The sequence below is a fragment of the Tachyglossus aculeatus genome (assembly GCF_015852505.1).
Source record: "Tachyglossus aculeatus isolate mTacAcu1 chromosome 12 unlocalized genomic scaffold, mTacAcu1.pri SUPER_6_unloc_1, whole genome shotgun sequence".
Taxonomy (NCBI): Eukaryota; Metazoa; Chordata; class Mammalia; order Monotremata; family Tachyglossidae; genus Tachyglossus; species Tachyglossus aculeatus.
In genome coordinates, this window is record NW_024044828.1 from 7,628,469 (window position 1) to 7,653,113 (window position 24,645).

The 24,645-nt window shown below is 38.5% G+C and overlaps 1 protein-coding gene across 5 annotated transcripts in view; it reads right to left on the minus strand.

Moving 5' to 3' along the window:
• PCLO (piccolo presynaptic cytomatrix protein) overlaps nucleotides 1–24,645 on the minus strand; it is a 299,418-nt gene that overhangs the window by 69,604 nt on the left and 205,169 nt on the right. For 4 of the 5 annotated variants that reach the window (XM_038741414.1, XM_038741412.1, XM_038741411.1 and 1 more), the window contains 6 exons: nucleotides 9,790–9,898; nucleotides 9,189–9,256; nucleotides 8,171–8,239; nucleotides 7,849–8,060; nucleotides 3,589–3,639; nucleotides 1,683–1,813 (listed from right to left, as the gene is read on the minus strand). In XM_038741414.1, the coding sequence (XP_038597342.1) occupies nucleotides 1,683–1,813; nucleotides 3,589–3,639; nucleotides 7,849–8,060; nucleotides 8,171–8,239; nucleotides 9,189–9,256; nucleotides 9,790–9,898 (640 nt within the window). Of the gene's footprint in view, nucleotides 1–1,682; nucleotides 1,814–3,588; nucleotides 3,640–7,848; nucleotides 8,061–8,170; nucleotides 8,240–9,188; nucleotides 9,257–9,789; nucleotides 9,899–24,645 lie in introns of those variants that run through there. The other variant, XM_038741413.1, reaches the window with a different exon arrangement.

The following is a 24,645-nucleotide window of genomic DNA, read 5'->3' on the forward strand; positions in this document are numbered from 1 at the left end:
TGCTTCCAAATTTACTTCCACACATGTTAGCTGTCAGCTGTGTGACTTTGGACAAGTCACTTAACTTCTCTGAGCCTCAGCTACCTCCTCTGTAAAATGGGGGTGAAGACTGTGAGCCCCACGAGGGACAACCTGATCACCTTGTATCACCCCAGCGCTTAGAACAGTGCTTTGCACATAGTAAGCACTTAACAAATGCCATTGTTATCATTATTATTATTATACCATCTAGTTTTTGATCAATTTAGATAGGATACTCATCAGTTTCCATACCCTTTTATAAAATTTGTATAAAGGTTTGATGACTGTTCCAAAGAGTTTCAAGTAAAGGCATGTATCTTTAATTAGTCCTTTGCAGTGACCTATGACTGCACTTAAAAAAAATCAATTTCTTTTTAAACGATTCTCTGAGAACATATTTAGACCAATAATGAACTCTGATTATTTGGTTTTTTAAGAGACTTATGAAAGATAAAACTTGTACTTCCCAAGAGCTTAGCACAGTGCTCTGCACACAGTAAGTGCTCAATAAATACGATTGAATGAATGAATAAAAATCTATAATAATAATAATAATGGCATTTATTAAGAGCTTACTATGTGCAAAGCACTGTTCTAAATGCTGATTGACCATGTTTAAGCTCTTTTAAATAGGACTTGAATTCTGATGCAAACCACAGATCATGGACACCTAATAAGGATATATTAAAACTCTGGGAAGACAATTTAGGTAATTATGGCTCAAAAGTTGTCACCATGTTTGCCAAATCTGAATATTAACTAACTTGTGAATCAGCAAATAATTATACAAATATAATACTGACTACTTTGCTACAACATTTCCCTTAATTTTGGTATCATATGTATACTCAAATTCATTACAATTTGTGGAAAAACTGCATCATGACTTCAAGGATTCGAGGAAGTTGGGACCAATCATATTGGTCTTTTAATGAAATTATGCAAATTAGCAATAGATAGATACCTAGCCAGCCCAGGGTAAAGCAATATTTCAACATTGTATATAGACAAATATAGATGCAAATAAAACTACCAATAACAATTTCCATCTGCAGTCTTGGTTTTAAAAAATGAACCCAAATATTTATATCTGATAAAGCTGTAATTAAAATTTCCTGTATATTTGGACTTTGGGAAGTTGAGTGACCTAAAAGAAAGAGCACAGGTCTGGGAAAGAGAAAAACTGGGTTGTAACACCAGCTTTGCTAGCTCTGTGACCTTGGGTAAATCACTTAACTTTTCTTGTGTCTTACTTTCCTCATCTGTATAATGGGGAAATGTCTGTTCTTCCCCTCTCTCAGATTGTGAGCCCCAAGTGGAATGGAGACTGCGTCTGATCTGATTGTATAGTATCTACACCAGCCCTTATTACAGTGGCTGACACTTATATAAGTAGTGCTTAACAAATACCACAATTATAATGGTCATTAACATGATGCTTCCATGTTCATAAATTTTAAATTGAAAAAGATAGCACTTGTTGGAACAACATAGCATGAGAAGAGGAGAAAATACATTGAAGATATGTTTGGAAGCACAGACCGGTAGGAAGATCATTTTGGGTCTCCCCCTAAAATACAGGAAATGTGCTTCCTTGAGATGTTAATCAGTGCATTTGGGGAAAATGAAAAATTATTTGTGGTCACCCACATACCACTTACCCTCTCCCTGGAAGAAGATAGACCTTGACAAAAGGGTCAGAATAACCATTATTGTCTCTGGGCACAAGGTTTCTTGCTTGAAGAATATGTATGATAAGATTTCCAAGATGCTTGTCATAGTTTATTTGAAGCTATAAGTACCAAAATACAAGGTTAATTTTTGTTTGTTTGTTTTAAGCCCCTTTATAAAGTTATGTCTGAACTATCTTGCATATCTTAATAGACATAGGAATTTTTATTCTCATTTCTTTAAAACTGAACTGGTGAGTCCCTCAGTTGGAGAGAAAACTTCATTTTGGGAGAACTGAGAACAGATATGCAGTGGTTCTACTTGCCAGTCATTTGGCCTGAAAAATACTGGGCCAAATATCTGAATGAACGGTCACATAAATCTTGTAATATGCAATAATTTCACTGCAAAAATGAAACACATTAGAAAATGGCAATCACCACTGTGAATGATGTGTACTCCAACACCATTGAATGTTTTGAAATGGACTGTTTCAATTAACTTTTCCAGTGAAAGTAATATGCTTTTCTCCAAATGACTAGTCACCAAGACTCTGCTGCACCCAGAGGTAAACACTTCAATAATCAAAATATAAGAGCATAATTCCTTTAGGTTAAATTAACTCTGTGAATTAGGTGTCCAGAATTAAGCTTGCATTGCTTTCTCTCCCTGTAATATTTTAATAAAATAAGATCTCAGAAAAGTAAATAGTTTTGGATAATGAGCCTTGGCTTTGGGAGTCACATACTCCCTCATCCTTGTGGTATGATTTCTTATTCAGCAAATTTTGACAAAAATGTATCTAGAATCAGATTCCTTATATAAACTCTACAGGAAAAGCTTTGGTGTTAATAATATGAATGGAGAGTGATTGGAGTGTTCTTAACCTATCATTACAAGTTGGGCAAGGAGGAATAAAGAGGAAAATCTTCTATATATAGTTCCCGACTAAGTCATCTCAATGGTAGCAAGCTGGCCATAACCACTCTAGGGAAACCTAACATTCTACCTAGAATTCACTTGTATTTTTATGTGCCAACTGTATGTGCAACCAGGTAAAGCTAGGATTATTTGCTGCTAATCCCTTTTTTTCACAATTTCGGCACAGTAGGGTCAAAAATAACTATAGGAAGTGTTCAACAGCATATTTTGCCATGATGGAGTATCCTCATATGCATCGTTATTCCTGATTTTAGAAATGTTGTTTTCCAGTGGAAAAGTTATTTTTGACCCAAATCTGAACAGCACCAGCTAAGATTAGTAGGAATTGCATTGGACAGGCACAAATAATGTTTTTGGAGTCACCTGTTGCCAGTACCATATCTGTGCATACCCTATGCATCATAGAGTCACCAGAGTCCAGACAAACAGGAGATAGTACTGGTGCCATAATTCAGGGACAACACTGATGCATATCAGAGGCAAAATGTACAAGACTCCAACACCAAAGGTAAATAGCCACAACTTGCCTGAGTTTCAAGAAATATATCTAAGATATTACCATTACATGCCAGAGATGAAGGCAAAATATAAAACAAGCACTCTGGAAGGTGGAGGTAGGGCCTCGTCAAAATTGGTACTAGGCGTATATTGGGGGAAAAAATACAGTGCAAAATCCAGTTTAAGGACATCATGTAAGCTGGGGAAGCACTTTAACTGTACATTTGATATCTCCATCATAAACAATGCCTCAAAAATGGAACAAAAAAAGATTCTCTGGAATTCCCTTCCCATGATATTATGATTCCTTGGCTATTTTTAGGCTCAGAGGCCCAATAGATTGTCATCTTGAACAAGTAAAAACATACAGAAGCCATTAAAAAGACAGAGTGAAAGTAAACAAAGTAAGGTGGGACACTGAGGAGAAGGCCATGTTTGTATACTGAATTTTCATACCTGGATTTCTCCAGTAATTGGATGAGTGATGGATTTTGTTGCATCAGCAGGCTGCAATATCAAAAAACAGGTGATTAGCTAGAACACACCGGAAATTTAAGATTTTAGCATTTTTCTAAAATTCCATGACACCTGAAAATAAACCTTGCCCTTGTGGAAAGGTATGTCATTAATCTCATCAAAAGCATGACTCAGTTTTTTTATAGCTATATAAATGTATTTTCCACTGAACCAAACATTTGTTAAAATCTGCATTTTAGTCATATAATCGGATGATTAAAGTTTCAAAGAAAAAAACTATATTTTTTTTAAGGCCAATATTTTAAACCTTCTCTTTTAACTACGAAAATCAGCAATAGAAAGACATGAAAAAAAGAAAAAACCCAAAACAAAACAAAGCAGAAACTGTCTTTACAAAGTCATTCACTTGATTCAGCAGTACTTATTGAGCAATACTGAGACTACAGTGGTCTGCACAAAATGCTTGGGCAAAATTAAAGTATGGCATGGCAGTGCAAGAGCTCGCATAATGGATACAGCACAGGCCTAGGAATATGAAGGTCATGGGTTCTAATTCTGGCTTCACCACGTGTCTGCTGTGTGACTTTAGGCAAGTCACTTCATTTCTCTGTACCGCAGTTACCTCATCTGTAAAATGGGGATTGAGACTATGACCCCCACATGGGACAGGGACTCTACCTCATTTGTATTGTTCTTTCCCAGCCACTAGGTATAGTGCTCTGTACATAGTTAGCAGTCAGTAAATACTATTGATTGATCAGAGTGGGGGCTTTAAAGAGCTCATAACACCAAGAGAAAGGAAAAACAGCACTAAGCATGTTGAGGGAAAAAAATTCTACAGTGCAGTCAGGGGACAATCTTTATGTGCATAAAGTGAAGAAGAGATGGTCATGCATCAGTCTTAGGTACTCTGACAGAAACTGTTCAAAAATTATCTCAATTTAGGTAATGGTTCTGAGAACAATTGAAATGAGACTAAGCATAGGTATGGTTTGGAGGTGGACTATAAGAAGAGCTGACATACAACCCCTGAGAAGAGATTTGATATGCTTAATTCAACTAGAGTAATAATTGTTTCCCTTTTTATATACAATATAAGAACAGAAATTCTTTTAAATGGAAATGTTCTTGGTTTAGGGGTAGAGATTTAAGCCCAAGGATATTGGATATCTATGTGGATATTCATTTATTAGTTCATTTATTTGAACCATGTCATTGGACATTAAATATCTCAGCTTTTGCAAGTAAATACAAACATTTTTTTTTCCCTTTCAGTAGCACAAATAGCAATCTGGTATCACAGGCATTTCTTTTCATGTTGATGTTTTGCATCAAGGAAGGAGGGAGAAAGAATCAGTAATGAGAATTCATTTTCTTCCGAGGAAGAAAAGAAACATTTCCTTGGCCTTGATGTAGCAGGATAGATAAGACGTCAGGGGAAAACAGCAAGATGCCAGCTAGCATATGAATGAATTGGTGGTTGTTTTTTTTTTCCAAAATTGGCTTTCTGTTTTCCTCTAGAAAATATGCAGGCCACAGAATATTGAATATTGTCTTTATCTTTGAAACTTGTCTTCATCTGTGAGGATCTTGTGCAGGCTCTGTCCTTGGGTATTGTTGACCACTCGGTCAATCCTCCAATGAGAAGAATCTAAATTATACAATTTCTTGGAAATTAAGACACTAGCAGCTGAGTATATGATATATTAGGATGATGGATGTGCTAGTTAACTTCCCAGGCATAGTGTGAATAATAAAATGAGATTTTTAAAACTGATTTTAAAGTATGAATAAATTGATCTGTGTTTCAGAGACTTAAATTTTTAATCACACAATGTTTCAGCCGAGGCTTCTGCCTACTAGTAATGTCAGATCTATTCTTATCATGGTAAACTGCTCTCAAGGAAAGAGCACCTCTTCCCAAGCAAAAGTTTCATTAAGAATGAGAGACAATGGGGAAAAAGAGAAAAGAGGGCCAGGAACTTCAATATTAAGCATAACAACACTATGGACAAGACATTTGTGCTCACCTTATAATCGGATTGTCAGTCCTTGTGATGTTAACAGGGCATGTTAGTCCTAAATCCAGGTGAAAATAGCTCCTGGAAATACTTTAGGAGTGGCAAGACCCCAGTTAGTCTTTGCTAGGTCCTAAAGCCTTACAGGTATTGCCATCTTGAAATGGGAGAGTGGTGACTCTTCTGCCCAGTGTACCCCAAGTCCCGGCACCCCTATTACTGCCATCATCCCTTGTCTGAAGCTCAGTCATCTCCTCAAAGTTGAGAGGGTCAAATAGGTCTAGCCACTGCTCCCTTTTCTGGGGATGGCTACAGAAAGCTCCCAGAGACAGCTTTACCCGCACAGCCTCTCCTCCAGCTCTACTACAGGTAGACACTAAAATCTCAGACCTCAGTAATCTCCATTTGGTAACAATAAAACAATTCCAGTTCAAACCACCTTTCCCTAGCTCTAACACTTTTCCCTTTAGGTGTTCCAGGCTCACATACCTCTGGTAAACTACCCTTGGGGCATTTTAAGTTCCAGTCTCACCCTCTCTGAGTCCTTTGGACACAAAGTCTCTCAGTCTTACTATCCTTTCTCCCACTCAGGAGCAGAAAACTCACCACTCCCGAGTCCTATCATGGGACACCAAACCTTGAGGGCATCCTAAACTAGGATCATCTCCAATCCCTCCCTGTGCCCTGTGTCCATCCATTAGAATCAGGAGTCTGGATTGTGGTATAATTAGAAGGCTAGCAGAGGAGGACAGAAGAGAGAGAGTAGCAGGACAAATGAGCAGAAATGTAAGATGGGCTGACATGGCGGAAAGCCTTGAAGTCAACCATAGGAACAGCCTGCTATACGTCGGGGGAATCCTTTGGGAGTCAGGGGATGTAGCATATGGAGTTCACTCCTCCAGATATCCCAGGCTTTGATATTCAGCAGTTGTCATGGAGGACACTGTGTACATCCTCTTACCCACTGTGGCTCCCACAAAGCCAGTCAGACCTAAGAAAGCAGGCTTAGAGGGGAGCAGGGTGTGCACACAGGCTTTCATGTGTAGCCCAGTAGAATGAAAAATCATAACCTCTCCACTCTAAATGCTAAATGCCTTTGTAAGCACATCTAAGCCTGGTGGGTAATCCAGGACTCTTAATGCCTAAGGTTGTTTATGGATCTAGGATTAGAAAACATGTGAGGCAAAGACTAATTCGGGATTTGATGGTGGACTCTGGGGAAATTTCCTGTGAGAAGTCCCACACCTAAGATAGGCTGTAGCCTTTACCCTGGAACTTGGTCTTTTTTACTGCAGTTGAATCAGAGGCAAAAGCAGCTCAGGACCATGCTCACGAGGAGTTAAAAAGTGAGAATTCTGTCATTCAGAGACAAATCTTGGCTGGCAACAAATGCTCGTGAGAGGTATTTATAGGCAGTGGGGTGATCAAGTGAGCCAATTTACAATACAGAAATGCATTGGCCTAAGATGACATTGTCTTGGATGCAGCATAATGTAATTTATTTTGTCAAAATTTCTCACGTAAAACAGGTACTTTGTCGGTACCTGTCACCCAGAATGGGGAAGGTTGGTATTATTGTGTTGGGGATCTCTGGTAATGCTTGACTCAGTGCTATGTTCTCGCTTCCTCCATGAAAACGGAACAAAAGCATTAAAGGAGAAGAATCAGGATTAGGGTAGCCTAGAGGTTACATAAAAACGTGCCCACTTTTCCCCTCCACATGTACAGAAAAAGGCTGTGTAAGGATTATGGGACAATCCTGAGCATTCCTAAGCATCAGAGTGACATAGCAGGAAGAAGAGAACTGTTTGAACACCGTAAAGCCAGAGGTGAAGAGTCCCTACTTGATGTGGAGAGGGAGAAGGCACCACGACTTAGCGGTAAGAGCACTTGGAGCCTCGAGACCTGAGCTCTTATAGACCTGGCTCTATTTGCCTGCTGTGTGAACTTGAGTAAGTCACTTAACTCCTCTGTGCCCCAGATTTCTCACAGGGAATGAAATTCTCCGTCTACCTTAGACTCTGAGTCCCACGTGGGACAGGGACAGCATTCAATCTGATTATCTTGTATCTACCCCAGTGCATGGCTCAGTGCTTCATGCTTAATAAACATTTGTCTTATACCACGATTGTTATCATCATTTCCTTCTCTCGGTCTTTAGGACCATTCCTAATAATGCAAGCCAATGGATAACTCCCTAGTGGGTTTCCAAGCATCTCACCTTGCTGCTGTGTCTTTTTTTGCTCACTGAGGGGGATGCGGGTTGGCCAGGACTGGGGACGGCACTGGATGCTGCCGACGCAGGTCCTGAATGTCCATGAGAACCCTTTTCAACTGCTGAAGACACAACCAGGGGCGACTGCTGCAGAGAGACCTTCTGGAGTTCAGCTGCTAACTGTTTTGGGTCCACACCTGGAGATTTTGCTTTGTCCACTGGAATGAAAGAAGTCTGCTTTAAATATAGCTCTGACTACTAGAGTTCTGGTTAACAAGAGCCCCAATACTAACCTTTGAAATAAATTAAAACGTTTCAAAACATTTACCTTTGTTCCCTTTTGCACCTTCACATAAGTCTTCATTATGAGAAACTTTCATTGACTTCAAAGGAAGTCCTGGAGGAGCAGAGGGAAATGAAAAGAGGGTAGAAAAGAGGATCAGAATGAAAAATGCAGCCCTGGGTTCAAATTTCAGAAGAATAAAACTCAAAATGCTTTGGAGAAAGCACTGAAAGCACATTACAATGAATTGAAAAGATTTTGTCCTGGGTTTCGGTCAAGTTTTATGTGATATAATTGGGTTTTTCCTTTCCTTCTCAATGGTATCTGATGCCTCTAGGAAAATTCTGAAAATACATTTCTTAGGAGTCATAGTAGACAAGCCCAGATTGAAAATTTCTGGGGCCTTGTGCCAGAATATAAATGGGAGCCTTTTGGAGGAACATTTTATGTTTTTGTACAAAAAATATGTAGTTATGGAATTCACATTGTCTAAAGCAAGACAATTGAGAATAAAGTTGATGCTCATTTATCATTGGTGTTGAACTCATTCTACCTAATAAAAAGCCACGAATGATAAAATACTACAAAGTCTAAAATTTTGCCACAGACTATCATAGACTGATTTCAGAGGAGTCCATTCATTCCTAAGTAACTGGGAACTTGAACACACATAGTGGGGATTTCATTGGGTTTTGTCAGGGTTCTGAAATTAAAATGTGGTAACCCAGATATGTATTATATTTAATGGCATTTATTAAGCACTTACAATGTGCCAGCTACTGTACTACGTGCTGGCGTGGATACAAGATCCTCAGGTTGGACATGGTCCCTTTTTCCCCTTAGGACTCACAGTCTTAATCCCCATTATACAGATGAGCTAACTGGGACACAGAGAAGTTGAGTGATTTTCCTCAAGGTCACACAGCAGGCAAGTGGCAGATCAGGGACTAGCACCCAGGTCCTCTGACTCCCAAGTCAGTGCTCTTTCCACTAGACCATGCTGCTTCTCAACTGGAGTAATTTTAAGTCTTGGATTTTCTGATCACGGATGGCTTTCACCTACCAGCCTTAGGGGATTCATGTAGTTCCAGGTTCTGGGGATACTCTGAATCTGACAGCATGTTGAGATCCCTAAAGAAAGCAACACGAAAGCCTGAGACAAAAGAAATTTCCTCCTTCAACCCTCATTATTTTATTTAGGTAGTATAATGAGAAGTGGTTAATGAGAGAAAGCGACTCCCAAGCATGACCCCCTCCTTAGCCCAGATATATTTGCAATGCTGTCGAAAGTCAAAGAGCTGATAAAAATGATTCTTTAAGGTGAGGTCGTTAATGGATTAAATGTAAGTTCATATAGAAATACATACATTTTTCATGGAGTATAAATGATTACGGCTTTCGTCTAAATGAAGCATGTTTCAATAAAAGACATGAAAGGGAAGAGCTGTTGACATTATTTTTAAGAAGAACAGAATTAGCTGAATTCTCTCTCTACTCAACCCTTGGCTTTATTAAGAATCCTCCAAAGCGTACATAACTTTATTTTCTAGTTACGGAGACAACCTGCAGACTGACAAAGGTTCCAATCTTCACAGTTTTCAACAAATTAAAAAAAGCCATGAAAAGCCAAAAAAATGGAAACAGAAAGATGGGGAAAAACTCACAGTCTTACACATATTTCTGCTTCCCTGCTTTGCTGATTAATGATGCACTGGACTTCTTCATAGGTTTTGGATGTTAGGGGAATTCCATTCCATTCCAGCACCTGCATTCCTGGGGAAACAAAATATCAATAATGAGTCAAGCCTGACATTTCTCTTGGTGTATGGCCCTTTGGGTACTAAGCATTCTTTAATTTGCTTAGTAACCAATTCAGCAAACTCTGCTGAACAATCTGTCAATTGAGGCAGCAGAACAATGAGACTGTGAAATTCTCTCTCATCCCCTTAATTAAAGGTTGAGTTAGACACTCCACATGTAATAAGCACAAGCTCATGGTGGAAAAGAAAGGTAAATAGAAGGCTAAAATTTAAAATGCAGGAAAGCAGATAATCTCCCCATCCCCCGCCTTACTTCCTTCCCCTCCCCACAGCACCTGTATATATGTATATATGTTTGTATATATTTATTACTCTATTTTATTTGTACATATTTATTCTATTTATTTGATTTTGTTAATATGTTTTGTTTTGTTCTCTGTTTCCCCCTTCTAGACTGTGAGCCCACTGTTGGGTAGGGACCATCTCTATATGTTGCCAACTTGTACTTCCCAAGCGCTTAGTACAGTGCTCTGCACATAGTAAGTGCTCAATAAATACGATTGAATGAATGAATAAGATAATTGGGTCCTCCACAGGGCTAACAAGTAATTAGTTAGAAAACATAAGTGTAGCTAAATGTAAACTGCTCAAACTGTTTTCTAGCAAATTGTAGCTAGGGAAATATCTGAAAGATCACTGTAATTGCTAAGTATACTCTATGAAGGTAGTTTGAGTAGAATACTTTTATAGGTATAAATATACTAAGTTATCAGTACATGTTATTTTAATCCAATTCTGTTGTTACCAAATATTTTAAATATTTAGATATATCTCTGTGTAAATTACCTTGGAAAGTCTATATAAACATGCATATGAGTAGCACTTGACAAATGAAAATTATCACAGTGAACAGTCAATTAACACTGGGAAAACAAATGATTTCTTAGCTATTGATATGGTCAGATCTTTTATATGCTCACACCAATCCTTCTAAAAACCTGCATGAGATATCATAAGTATGTCAAAGCTGGTTGGTAATGTCCTTAGAAAACACAGTACTAACTCAATGAATCATCTAAATTAGCCTATTTTGACAGATATATGTACTAGCTGCTGATTCATTGCACTTTTGCAGTGAGCATTCAATTATGAACTTCAAATATTTCTCCAATCTAAAAAGTCATTTTCACTGATAATAAAAGCTAAAATTCTACTTCTGTTTCTAACTGGCTTCGATAAAGCAGCAACTTTTTTCTGCTTTAAACTGAGTGAAGTAAGCCGATTAACAGGCCTTTGATGGAGACTAAACTTTCTATTCCACTGAGAAGATTAACGCTTAACTATGAAATATTCTTTAATATGGAGTAAATCAATAACCAAGTTAATCTACATATTTGGCTTAGATGAGCTGGCAAATAACAGATATTTTAAGTAATGACTTGTGTCCAGCCTTGCCCAAGCAGAAGGGTAGACAAATTCATCCATGAAGATTCTTTCTGGACTTCAATCCTAACATATACCTGTAACTTTTCAGTTAATTCTTCTCTGTCTTTACTGTGTCTTCTCCAGTTCATTGAGAACTGAGTTGAATCACAGTAAAAGTAGGTTTAAAATGGATCCTTGAGGCTGACAGTAGCATACAGGGTTCTTTTGGTTTTATTTTTTTCATATTGGTACTTGTCCTGAGGTTCATTGGTTCTAATATGGCTTTAGGCATGTCACGGAGTACATCATGGACACTTTCACTCTCTAAGCACTTTTAGAGATTGCTATTTTGATGATTTGGTTGCTACTTTTCAATATTTTGGTTGTGTTGCCAGTTAAGGTATGGGGAGGGCAAGGTAGATGACAATTCCAACACTCTACACCTGGCTTCAGGGATGCATACATCTTTCAAGTCCCCCTGTCAGATAATGACATCCTAACAATGCCATTGTGTAGATCTTGGTATATCCAGGATGTCTTTCTCTTAATTAGGAAGTGGAAGAAGGTGTTGATTTATAAAGACTGATCACTGGAACATCCACTGGGAATAGGTAGACCACTGATATTTAGTTTTATAATCCCATGTGGGTTGATGACACTTTAGTAAAGTGCTTGGTCCAGAGAAAGAGCTTAAATACTATTTTCATTATTATTCCAAATTTCAACATCACTGCCTACATATGCACCGAATCACATACAGGGATCGGACTGTCAGATTTTGGCACTTAGTAATCAGTCTCTTCAAATTCTTTTAATAAACATCTGTCTCTATTCAGATTTTGGTGTCCTCAGACACCAAAAGGAGCTACATTTGAAAAACCAACACTTAGATATTCTCACTCTGAAGAGTGGGCTCTTCTTCAAAGGAAAGAGTGTTCAGCACCTCTCTGAATTCAAAATACCACTTTTCACAGAACATTTAAAAGGAGGCAAATGCTTTTCCCATTTGAAACTTTGTTTCAACATGCCTCATTCCTTGAACCATATACAGAAATCCTTTTTTAATAACCCACCTCTTTAAGCACTGTATCCTGATAGCACTATTGATGGTATTTCTTTGCTTCAAACCAAAATCCGAAGACCTGGCTCTCAAGATCAAACAAGGGGGAAAGGTTTGGGCATTTCTTACTCAAGTACTGAAAGCTAGTTTGCGTAATATAATTTGTTTACTATAATTTACTATATTCTGAATTATTCGTTTACTATATATTTTACAGTTAATCCTTTGTAATTTAACATTTTTCCATCCAGTAACCTCTCCTAATAAAAACACACCAATCTACGTTAGTGCATAGATGGGGTAAGTATTGACAAAAAGCTAATTAGTAGAGCTTTCTGGTTAGTAAAATGATAAAGTTTACCTGGATCTTGATCTGAATAAAGCAGTGTACTGGACTTGTGAAAATCTCCACGAAGATCAGACCCCATATGAGTGAATAAAAATGAAAATGATTTAAGGATGTTTTTGAAATCATATCACTTAAGTGTTTTTAGTATAGAGTTTAATCTCCTAGCCATTATGAAAGCTTTTTCATTAGTATTTGAATGGAGTACTTTTCTCTCATCACTATTAAATAACATCCCTAAATTTCTTAGGGAAATGAGTCTTATGGAGATAAGGAAAATGAGTAGGGTTAGCAGAAACTCTATAAATCTAATAAGATAGTAATTCAAATTGCAGTTCAAATGACTTATTTTGGAACCTGAATCAGTGTTTATTTGCCATTAAAAAAATGAAAGTTCTGGACTACACTAACAGACTTTAAATAGTCTATTTTAATTCAGAAATATTATTATATTTTGAAAAAAGACAGCCTGAAAAGAATCGACCCACTATTTAATGGTGGGTGGAGTGATGCATTCATTATTACTCAGTCATTTACGCCACCCAAGTTTTTTTAAAAATTTTTATATTACTCCAGAAAATGTGTTCAAAGTGTATTTCTCATCCAAATATCTGTCACAGTTTGGAGATTTAGACTTTGTTATCTCCTAAGCTTTAGCACTAATGGCTGTGACTTGGATGGTTTTCTTGACATAAGATAATTTCATCAGGAGATGAGAGCTTTCTCCTAGTTAATTTTATTTATATGGTCCCTTTCACTCAGCAAAAGGTTGCAGTCACAGAACTGCATGTTCTACACTATGCAAAAGTGTATCTCCTCAACTCCCTGTTGTAATTAGGAAAACAATCACCTTCAACAAGTGTATTGGAGGATACATTATTCAATTGGTACAAATCTGAATGAGTACATTATTGAATTAGCATATTTTTGAATGGACATAATCCTCAGGTTTTTACTAGTCCTTAAAACAAGAAAGTTGCACACACATCTCTTAAATGATACTATTCCGTATGAACATGTAGAGGCATCAACTATGAATATTTCATTCCCATTCTTTTTATGATAGTCCTGATGATATGACCTTCAGAGAATCACTGTGGAGGAAACCAATGCTAGAAGGTGATTTCTGCTAAGTGAATCATGAAATGGGAACTTTTCTGCTGAATAACAGAGGTACCCAGCATAGGGAAGGGTCATTAGAGGCTAGATCATTCATCATTAAAAGGATGTGGCATTATGCATGGATATGGGTTCCTGGACTGAAAATGGATGGGCTATATGGTTGTTTCAGCTTTTACCCTGTCAAACTCAAGTAATTGTAGCTAATCCATAACTGCATATTGATTCTACAGCATGACTTTAATGAAAATAATAATAATAATAATGATGGCATTTATTATGCGCTTACTATGTGCAAAGCAGTGTTCTAAGCACTGGGAAGGTTACAAGGTGATCAGGTTGTCCCTCGGGGGGCTCACAGTCTTAATCCCCATTTTACAGATGAGGTAACTGAGGCACAGAGAAGTTAAGTGACTTGCCCAAAGTCACACAGCTGACAATTGGTGGAGCTGGGGTTTGAACCCATGACCTCTGACTCCAAAGCCTGTACTCTTTCCACTGAGCCACACTGACTTTATTTAGGCTGGGTCTGACCTAATTAACTTATACCTACCCTAGCACTAAGACGGTGTTTGATGCAGAGTAAGCACTTAAATAGCTTAAAAAAATCTTGATAGCCAAAGCTAAGACAGTAGGCAAGAAGTCTTCTAGACTGTGAGTCCATTGTTGGGTAGGGACCGTCTCTATATGCTGCTGATTTGTACTTCCCAAGTGCTTAGTACAGTGCTTTGAACACAGTAAGTGCTCAATAAATATGATTGAATGAATGAATGAAGTCTATAGGGAAACAATACCCGTTCATGAGAAAGTGAGTGTTGAGGGTTTGTTGCAGGCTGAGGTAAGGGGTGATGGTGTGGGATACAAAATTCTGTGTTTTATTTTACAGCCCAGAACCTGTTCTGCTTAGGTGTGACACTTCCCTTGGGCTCCAGGATTAGGCTTGGCTACCACGTCTGCCATATTTTATGCACTCGAGATGGCCCTTTTCTCTAAAGCAACGCTCTGCTGCACTCCAGTCCTGCAATCACTTTTTAAATAGCAAAGTCACTTCTCTATGATGAAATGAAATGCTTCATGTTCTCCTTTTTAAAGGGTTAAAAAGTTGTGAATTGACCTGCAAGATCCCAGGACAGTTGATCATATTTAATTCATTGTGCATGGGGAGACATTGTTTATTTGTCTGTTTGTTTATGTATTTAAGTGCTTACTATTTGCCAGGCACTGTTCTAAGTGCTAGTATGGACACAAATTAATCAGATTGGACACAGTCCCTATCTCACATGGGGTTCACAGTCTTAATCCCCACTTTACAGATGTGGTAACTGAAGCACAGAGAAGTGAAGTGACTTGCCCAAGGTCACAGAGCAAACAAACGGTGGAGCTAGGGTCAGAAGCCAGGTCATGCTGACTTCCAAACCCATGCTAAATCCATAAGGCCACTCTCTATAATCATGAAGTTACGGTAAATTTGGATTATTTTTTGCATACTTAATTGTATTAGTTTTTCTCCTGATTTTTATTAATACTCTCCCTTTTCTCCACAAAAATATCATCTTGTTTCCACAGCAGAGATCATGTTGTAAGTCCTACATTGCAGTCTCAACGCTGTTTTCTCTGTTGGGTCTTGTTTCATTTTCATGATTCTCCATAAGCTTTTTGTAATCAAAGAATACAGAGCAGGGCCACCCACAGAATTCCTTATATTTGTTTCAGTTGCTGATAGACAAAGACCATGGAAATGGCTATCCTTCACAGAAGGACAGTCAAATAATTTGATGCATCTCAGAGTCTCAGTTCGGAACCGGGATCAATAGGTTATGAAATGTTAGAAGTGGTAGGGAAGTAGATCAGATTGACTAAGACCTTACTGATCTCCCTGCTTCCAGACTTACCCCACTCCAGTCCATACTTCACTCTGCAACATGGATCATTTTTCTAAAAAAATTCAGTCCATGTTTTCCCATTCCTCAAAAACCTCTATAGGTTGCTCGTCCACCTTTGCATAAAACAGAAACTCCTTATCATCAGATTTAAAACACTCAATCACCTTCCCTCCTCCTATCTTTCCTTGCTGATTTCCTTTATAACCCAGCATGCTCACTTTGCTTCTTGAACACCAATCTACTCACTGTACCTCAATCTTGTCTAATCTTGCCATTGGCCTGGAACTCCCTCCCACTTCATATCCAACAGACATTTACCCTCCTCACCTTCAAAGCCTTATTACAATCACATCTCCTCCAAGAACCATTCCCTAACTAAGCCCTCTTTTCCCCTACTCCCTTTCCCTTCTGCATCACCCTTGCACTTGGTTATGGGCATAAATAAAATAAGTAGCATAAAAAACATACTTTTCCTCCTGTTTATGAATTGATTTGGGTCTGTGTCCCCTAGATTGTAAACACTTCCATTGTATTCTCCCAAGTACTTAGAAGAGTGCTCTGCTTTGAAATATGGCTCAAAAAATGAGAGGTCAGGATTTTCTTTGAAAATACGTTTTGCCCACTGCCTATTGTGCTATCCAAGTTTTTAGTAAATAGGTGCTATAAAAAGAAAGAAGGTTCAATTTTGATCCAACAACACATTTTCCATTTGAAGGTTTCTTTGAAAACAAAAATAATTTACCTTGTTTTTTTGTGCCTGCATACTCTTGACAAAATAGTAAAATTGATTAAAAAGGCCCCTGTTATATAATTTGATCCCAAATGATGTCCCTTTCTTATTTCATTTGAAATACTGTGCAGTCTTTCTAAATGATTTAGAGTTTGCAGTACTAGTAGTTTCAACATGTAAGCTAAATCACAAGAAATTCATGAAATATCACTCAGCTTTAGTTATGCCCAGAACACTGCTTTTCTGAAGTTTAGAAGCTGCTCAACTTTTTTTCTTGAAAATGTTTTTTCTAACTGGTTGCTCTATCTGACTCCCAGCAAAGAGTCGGGGAACTAGGTAGGAAGAGTCAGGTGTCGAGATTTAAATTGATGTCTGTCTCCCCTTCTAGACTGTAAGTTCATTGTGGGCAGGGAATCTGTCCATTTACTGTTATATTGTACTCTCTCAAGCGTTTAGTACAGTGCTCTGCAAGCAGTAGGCACTCAATAAATACAACTGAATAAATTGAAAGACCTGGGCTTCTCAAAGTCACCTGCCATTATCTCCCCTGCCCTTGTTTCTCCTCTCAATTTCACTGGGCAAGCTTTTCCTGGCTGCCTCTTCCACAAGCATGTCTGCCTTGCTCTGACATAATAATGATGATGGGGATGGTGATATGTGTCAAGCTCTTACTCTGTGTTAAGTGCTGGGGTAGATACAAGACAATCAGTTCTCACATGTGGCTCATAATCTAAAGAGAAGGAAGAACAGGTACTGAATCCCCATTCTGCAGATAAGGGAACTGAGGCATAGAGAAGTGAAAGGACCTGCCCAAGGTCACAAAGCAAGTACATGGAGGAGCTGGGATTAGAACCTAGGTCCTCTGACTCTCGGGCTCATGCTCTTTCCATTAGGGCATTCTGCTTCTCTTCTGCTGCAACTTCTGCAGATTCTCCTCTTCTTCCCCTGCCCCTTTTTGAGTGTGTTGTCAGGTAGCCCTTTCACCATAAAGTATAACAGCTGGAGGGAGGAAAGGAAGTTGGAGGAAGCACTGGCATTTAAACTGGTTATCTCCACATGGATAAACAATTGAAAGGTACCAAAATGTGGATCTGATCAATGATACCATGAAATTGAGGACAGTTGGGATCATGGAATCAATCAATCCATCAATGGAAGATTAAACTGGCACATCTACTATAAGAAGACAGAATCAAATTCTCCCTCACCTGTCTCTCAAGCAATGTAGCATGGTAAAGGATGAAAATACCTCACTTTATGCCTGACATTACTAAGTATGAGGAGTCCACTGAACAAACACAATCAGTAAGGGCACAACACAGCACCAGTGATGGACGTGAAGCTCATCCCCACCAAAGGATAAGCATTTAATACTTTTCAAACTACCTTTTCAACAGCTCTAGGTCAGAATTCAATGTGAACTTCCTGTATCGCTGTTGGAAATTTTGATTAAACTCATGCTGGCTGCAGATCAAATATGGCATTCCTCTTGAACAAAAAGGATCACTCGTATGTGTAATGCATTTTCTTGATCATTGCCACACAATCTGTAACACGATGTCAAAAAAGCTGAAGTAGAGACCTTTCCGCCTGGAAATGTCATCCCTTTTGTTTCACATAAGTGCCTGTCATCCAGAAAATAAACTATTCAACTGTAAAACTGTGTGTGACATTTAAGGTTAAAGCAACATTTCTAAGCCAGCATCACTCCTTTAACACAAGCTATCATTTCAACATCCCTAAAGATACTTCTGTCTTAGTCCCCATCAGGACTTCTGGTCTGTCTGAACTGCTCTCTGTTTATTCACCTATCAAAAGCAAATCATTTAACTACTTTGCAAATCTCTGAGTAGAAGACTGATTTAGGGAAGTAAGGTAGCTTAGGTCAGCTATCTTTCTTCGTCGATTTCCTACTACCCCATTACACTCATTTCACTCCTCTAACACCAATCTACTCACTGAACCTTTATCTCATCGATCTGGCCACTGACCATTTGCCCATGTCCTGCCTCTGGCCTGGAATTCCCTCCCCGTTCACATCTGAGAATATATCAATCACTCACCCCACCTTCAAAGCCTTATTGAAATCATATCTCTTCCAAGAAGCCTTCTCCGACTAAGCATTCATTTTCCCTCCTCCCTCTCCCTTTTGCATTGCCCCTGCACTTGGATTTGTACCCTTTATTTAGCCCACTCTAAGCCCCTCAGGACTTAGGTACATATTTGTAATTTATTTTAATATCTGTCTCCTCCTCTAGTTTGTGAGCTCCTTGAGGGTATGAGTTCCTTGTGGGTATGGCATGCGTCTACCAATTCTGTTGTATTGTACACCCCCAAGTACAATACAGTAAGGGCTCACTAAATACGATTAATTGATATGTGCTGTCAGTTTTATTTCTTCACTAATAGCCTAATGCCCAAGGTAGAAATTAGCAATTCTACTCCTTCAAGGTTTCAGTCTACCCAAAATCCATGTGTATGTAAAATGATACTCTCAGATACTTTGTTTTACACAGAATGCTTGCACCATGCTGTTGACTCAGTTCAGAATGACATACTGTTCTTTTTTTTCTCTGACATTTCCCGACTCAATGGAAACTGGATTTTACCACAGTTTTCTTGGTCCTTTTAGGTCATTAGACTAAAATGGAGTAGCATATGATGTTCAGTCTAAAGCTATTCACACAAGGAAGCTACACACTGCACTCCCCACCATCAACCCCCTTGCTCATACCCTCCCACATTGCGTGGAACTCCCTCCCTCTATATATTTGGCAGATCAGAACTCTCCCCATCTTCAAAGTCCAACTGAAACTTTATCTCCTCCATGAAGCCTTCCCTGATTAATCCCTCATCCCCCCATCCTATTTTCTGGTGTACTGAAGAGACCATGTGCCTGGGAGTCAGAAGATCATGGGCTCTAGTCCTGGCTCTACCACTTGTCTGCTGTGTGATCTTTGGCAAGTCACTTCACTTCACTGTGTCTTGGTTACCTCATCTATAAAATGGGGGTTGAGACTGTGAGCCCCATTTAGGACAGGAACTGTGTCCTACCCAATTTGCTTGTATCCACTCGGGTGCTTAGTACAGTGCCTGGTACATAGTAAGTGCTTAACAAATACCACAATTATTCTAATTATTATTTTCTCTCCATACTGCCTTTTCTATGCTCTTAATCCCATTCCCAAGTGGTTGCTCAACCACCTCTGCATTAAACATGAACTACTTACCATCACTTTTAAAGCACTCAATAACCTTGCCCCCGCCTACCTTACCTCACTGTTTTCCTACTACATCCCAGCCTACGCAATTTGATCCTCTGAAGCTACTCACTGTACTTCAATCTTGTCTAGCTCACCAATGACCTCTTGCCCACATTATGCCTGTGGCCTGGAACTCCCTCCCTCTCCATGTCCAACAGAAAACCACATGTCCTCCAAGAGCCCTTCCACTGACTAAGCCCTGATTTTCTCTTTTCCCACTCCCTTCTGTGTCGCGGTTAACCTTGGATTTGCATTCTTTATTCACCCCTTCCTCAGCACGGATGTACATATCCATATCCATAATTTATTCATTATTGTTTGGCTCGTCCTTTAGACTATAAATTCATTATGGGCAAGGCACATGTCTATCAGCTCTGTTATAATGTACTCTTCCTAGTGTTTGATACAGTGCACTGCACACAGTAAATGCTCAACAAATATGATTGATTGATGGAAGAAGCAAACAAATGGTGGAGCTGAGACAAGTCCTAATTTCCTAAGGTTTCCTAAATCCTAATTTCAAGCCTCTTCCATTAGGCCATATGTCCGACTCTGAAACTTAAAGGTTGAAGAATACACAACAGAAAACAAAACATGATACTCTAGCAGTTAATACCCAAATCAAAATGAATGTCTAAAGATCTTTGGCTTAAGGTTTCACAGCTTCTTGATTCTACGTCAAAAGAAATATGAACAAGTCAAAGAAGATGAAAGAAATTTAATCTACTATCTTCTCAAATCCAGGTGCAATATGGGAAGGTGTTACTTCTTTTTCCAGATTTATGGGTAGAATTCATATGTAGAAAAATAGGAATGAACTGGAGAATCCATCAACATAATGAACTCCATTTCTTCAGACTGTAATAGTATACTGGGGTAAAACACTTTTCATTAAGCATTTATTATGAATGGATGTTCTGCAACCCACTGATTGATTATAAACCCTGGATTCAGAAATATTCCTTCTATCTTGGAAAGCTGCAATTTTAAAACCAAATAATCCAAATTCACTCTACACTGGCAACCAAAGTAGGATTAGGAAGCACAATACTCACCTAAGAAACTATGTGACTGAATTAAATTTGTACCATTACAACATCTATTTGAATAGAAATAAAATGGCTTTTATTAGATTATAAGAAGGATTTCTTGAAGGAAGCATAATAACCTAGTGGAATTGAAGGCCCTGGTTCCACTTGCTTTCTGTGAGACCTGGGGCAAGTAACTTAACTTCTCTGTACCTCAGTTTCCTCATCTGTAGAACTGTGATTAAATACCTGTCCTCCCTTCTATTTAGATTATGAGCCTCAAGTGAGTTCATTATGGGTAGGAAATGTGTCTATTTGTTGTTATATTGTACTCTCCCAAGTGCTTACTGCAGTGCTCTGCACACAGTAAGCGCTCAATAAATATGACTGAATTGAATGAATGAATGTGGAGCAGGGCCTGTGTCCAAACTGTACCTACCCCAATGCTTATTACAGTGTTTGGCACAAGGCAAGTGCTTAATAAATACCACAATTACAACTTTAGTTATTAAAGATATATTACTTGAAAAGCTTTACGCTCTCTTAAAAGAGTAAGATAAGCAGTTTAGTTTCCTCTCTAGAATGACCTCCTGCATCCATCTGGGAATGGATCTTATTTTTGGGTTAGGTATTACCTATGGCAAAGGATTTGGTTGTGAGCAGCAAGAGGCAACAACTGAAAGAATAAAACATGAGGGAAAATATATTTAGCTGTTTTCTTTCCTGCAAACTCTTCCCATTCAGTGAAGCTACTTTTTATGACTTGAAACCCTGCTAATGATTAATATTTCATGTCAGACAAATGCCCAGAATTCACTGGAGTTACTAATTGTTCCATTTCTAGGACATTCCATACAATTCCCTAGTTCAATCCTCAGAACAAAATCACATTTTGTAATTCAGGGCTATTTTCAATGACAGAAACTCTGCAATGCAAAGCAATGCTCTCTCTAAGCTATGCACTGTCCTGGCCTCTAATTACCAAGTACTGAAATGACTCTTTCTTTGCCAAACAAATATACTGAAAAATGAAACACAGAAAAATTAGAATACAACTGGACTTTATGCAGAATGTCATTATCATCAATAGTGATTGAGAACCTGCTGTGAGGGCAAAGAATATGTCTTTTGTTACATTGTACTCTCCTAGGTGCTTAGTACAGTGCTTTGCACACAGTAAGCGCTCAATAAAAATGAATGAAGGTCAAAGTTCTATACAAGTTTGGAAGCATTGTTCTAAAAGCAGAAAGCCCAGACACTGCCCTTAAGTGGTTTAGTATTCAGTGAAGACTCAGCCAAACACAAACAACATATATGCATTTCTACCTCTCATCTTGGAATATAGGCATTACTCAGGAAAAGGGGCCAATGACTACAGTGTAAACCAATTATCACTCAATACTGCAACAGACTAGATGTTGAAAGGATGGTATCAGGCACTGCTGCAATCTGGAAAAGTTGATACTATGGGGATTTCCAACTACAATTTTCAAAGAACCTGCTATGCAAAATGAGATATCGTTCCCCCTATTTTTCCTGAGAACATTGACCTTTTAAAATTCTGAACTCAATAGTCAAACTGGGATGCCTTCACCTTCACAGCATTAAAAACCATTATCCCTGCTCTAATGGATTTGCTTTATGCATTTTAGAATAGCTCTCTGAGAAGTTGCTGCAAAATCAGGCTGGATGCATTACTTAATTATAGTCTATCAGGCTAGAGGATAACTAATGTTGGAAGAGAGGAAAAATAGCAAACCTTACAAACCCACGTATAGGATTTTATAAATATAAATGAATTTTTGATGTAGATACACAACATGGCATCGATCGCTCATCTTCATTTTTTTATTTATGTCTATGAGGAAATTCCCTTTTGTTTTTAATTAACAAGAATAACTTTAATGTAACAAAGTCTCCTCCAAATTGTTCCTTCCCTTTGATACATTGCTTTCATTTCAAAGTTGTTTTACCATTATTTAGCCAGGAGATGCATGAACCTGGATATTTCCATGTATCCATGAGTAAGCCCTCAAGGTCAGATTTCAACATTAAAGATAGTAGAACCACCTTCACAAAGACACTATATATCAGAATACATTCTCAGCTCCCATCATTCTGCACTCATTTCTTCTTAGGTCTATGTAGTTTCCTACAGATACACCATTATTCATTCTTTATTTTATTAAATTTGCTAAGTACTTAGTATGTGCCAGGCACTGTACAATGTGCTGAGGTAGATAAAAGGTAATTAGGTTATACACAATCTGTGTGCCACATGGAGTTCACAGTACTAATCCCCATTTTACAGATGAGGTAACAGACACAGAGAAGGTCATACAGTGGACAAGTGAAGTAGCCACTATTAGAACCCAGGCCCCTCTGACTCCCAAGCCCATACTCTATCCACTAGGTCATGCCTTAGCCGTAATTCCATTCTTTTAAATATTAGTTTCAGACGGAAAACATACATTTGCGCTTGAGGCAAACCACTTCATACTGACAAGCAGCATGGCCTAGTGGAGTCTGGGATTGAGAGTCAGAGGACATGGGTTCTAATCCCATCTCTGCCAGTTACCTGCTGTGTGACCTTGGGCAAGTTACTTAACTTCTCTGGGCCTCAGTTACCTCATCTGTAAAATAGGGATTAAGATTGTGAGCCCATATGGGACAGGGACTGTGTCCAACCTGATTATCTTGTATGTGCCCCAATGTTTAGAACAGTGTTTGGCACATAGTAAACACTTAAATCCCATTATTATTATTATTATTATTATTATCATTATGAATGTTACTACTTGTTTACACATAAGAAAGCTATGCTAATCTCACTTCCATCCTTTATCCCCCAAAACATACCACCTAGAAAATCCAAAAGTCACAGGCAACAGGAAAAGATTAAATTGTCCTTCCCAGTTCCACAGTAACAAGGCAAAACTGAAGGTAACCATCCTGAAGGGAGGTGAACTCAGTCCATTTAAGAAAGTGATTCATTTGATGAAAATGTGCTTGTAGGACCTCAAACATTAATAATAATAATAATAATAATGATAGCATTTATTAAGCACTGTTCTAAGTGCTGGGGAGGTAACAAGGTGATCAGGTTGTCCCAGGGGCTCACAGTATTAGTCCCCATTTTACAGATGAGGTAACTGAGGCACAGAGAAGTTAAGTGACTTGCCTAAAGTCACACAGCTGACAATTGGCAGAGCTGGGATTCAAACCCATGACCTCTGACTCCAAAGCCCGTGTTCTTTCCACTGAGCCATGCTGCTTCTCTAAGGTTAAGTAATTTTTTTTTTTTACTCAGGTTAAGTAATTTTTTAAAAATCTGCTTGGGGATTCCAAAATCTAGGAAAATCATTTTAAAATACATGGAAAGTATTACTGGAATCAATCAATGGTATTTACTGAGCACTTACTGCATGCAAAACACTGTACTGGGGAGTTGGTAGACACATTCCCTGCTCACAAAGAGCTTACAGCCTGAGCGGGAGGCAGACATTAATATAAATAAATTATGGATTTCAGGTGGAGTACTTAAAGGGTACAGATCCAAGTGCATAGGTGATGCAGAAAATAGCTCAACAGGGAAGGCTTCTTGGAGGAGATATGAAGGGGGAGGGAGTTAGAAGTTAGAAGGAGGACATGGCTGAGGGGTTGGCAGTGAGACAGGGGAGACTGAGGAAAAGGGAATAAATTAGCATTAAAGAGAAACAAATCTTACAAAACAATTGACCTTGGGAAATTGTCAGCCTATATTTCAGACCCAATGCCCGATTAAGTTTAAAGAACCATGCATGATCTTAGATATATAGCTAATTATATTTCAGTAGTCTCCCCAGCACTAAGCCATTTCTACTTTCTGTGACTTAAAACCAGTCTTTTTAAATCTCTGAATACTTG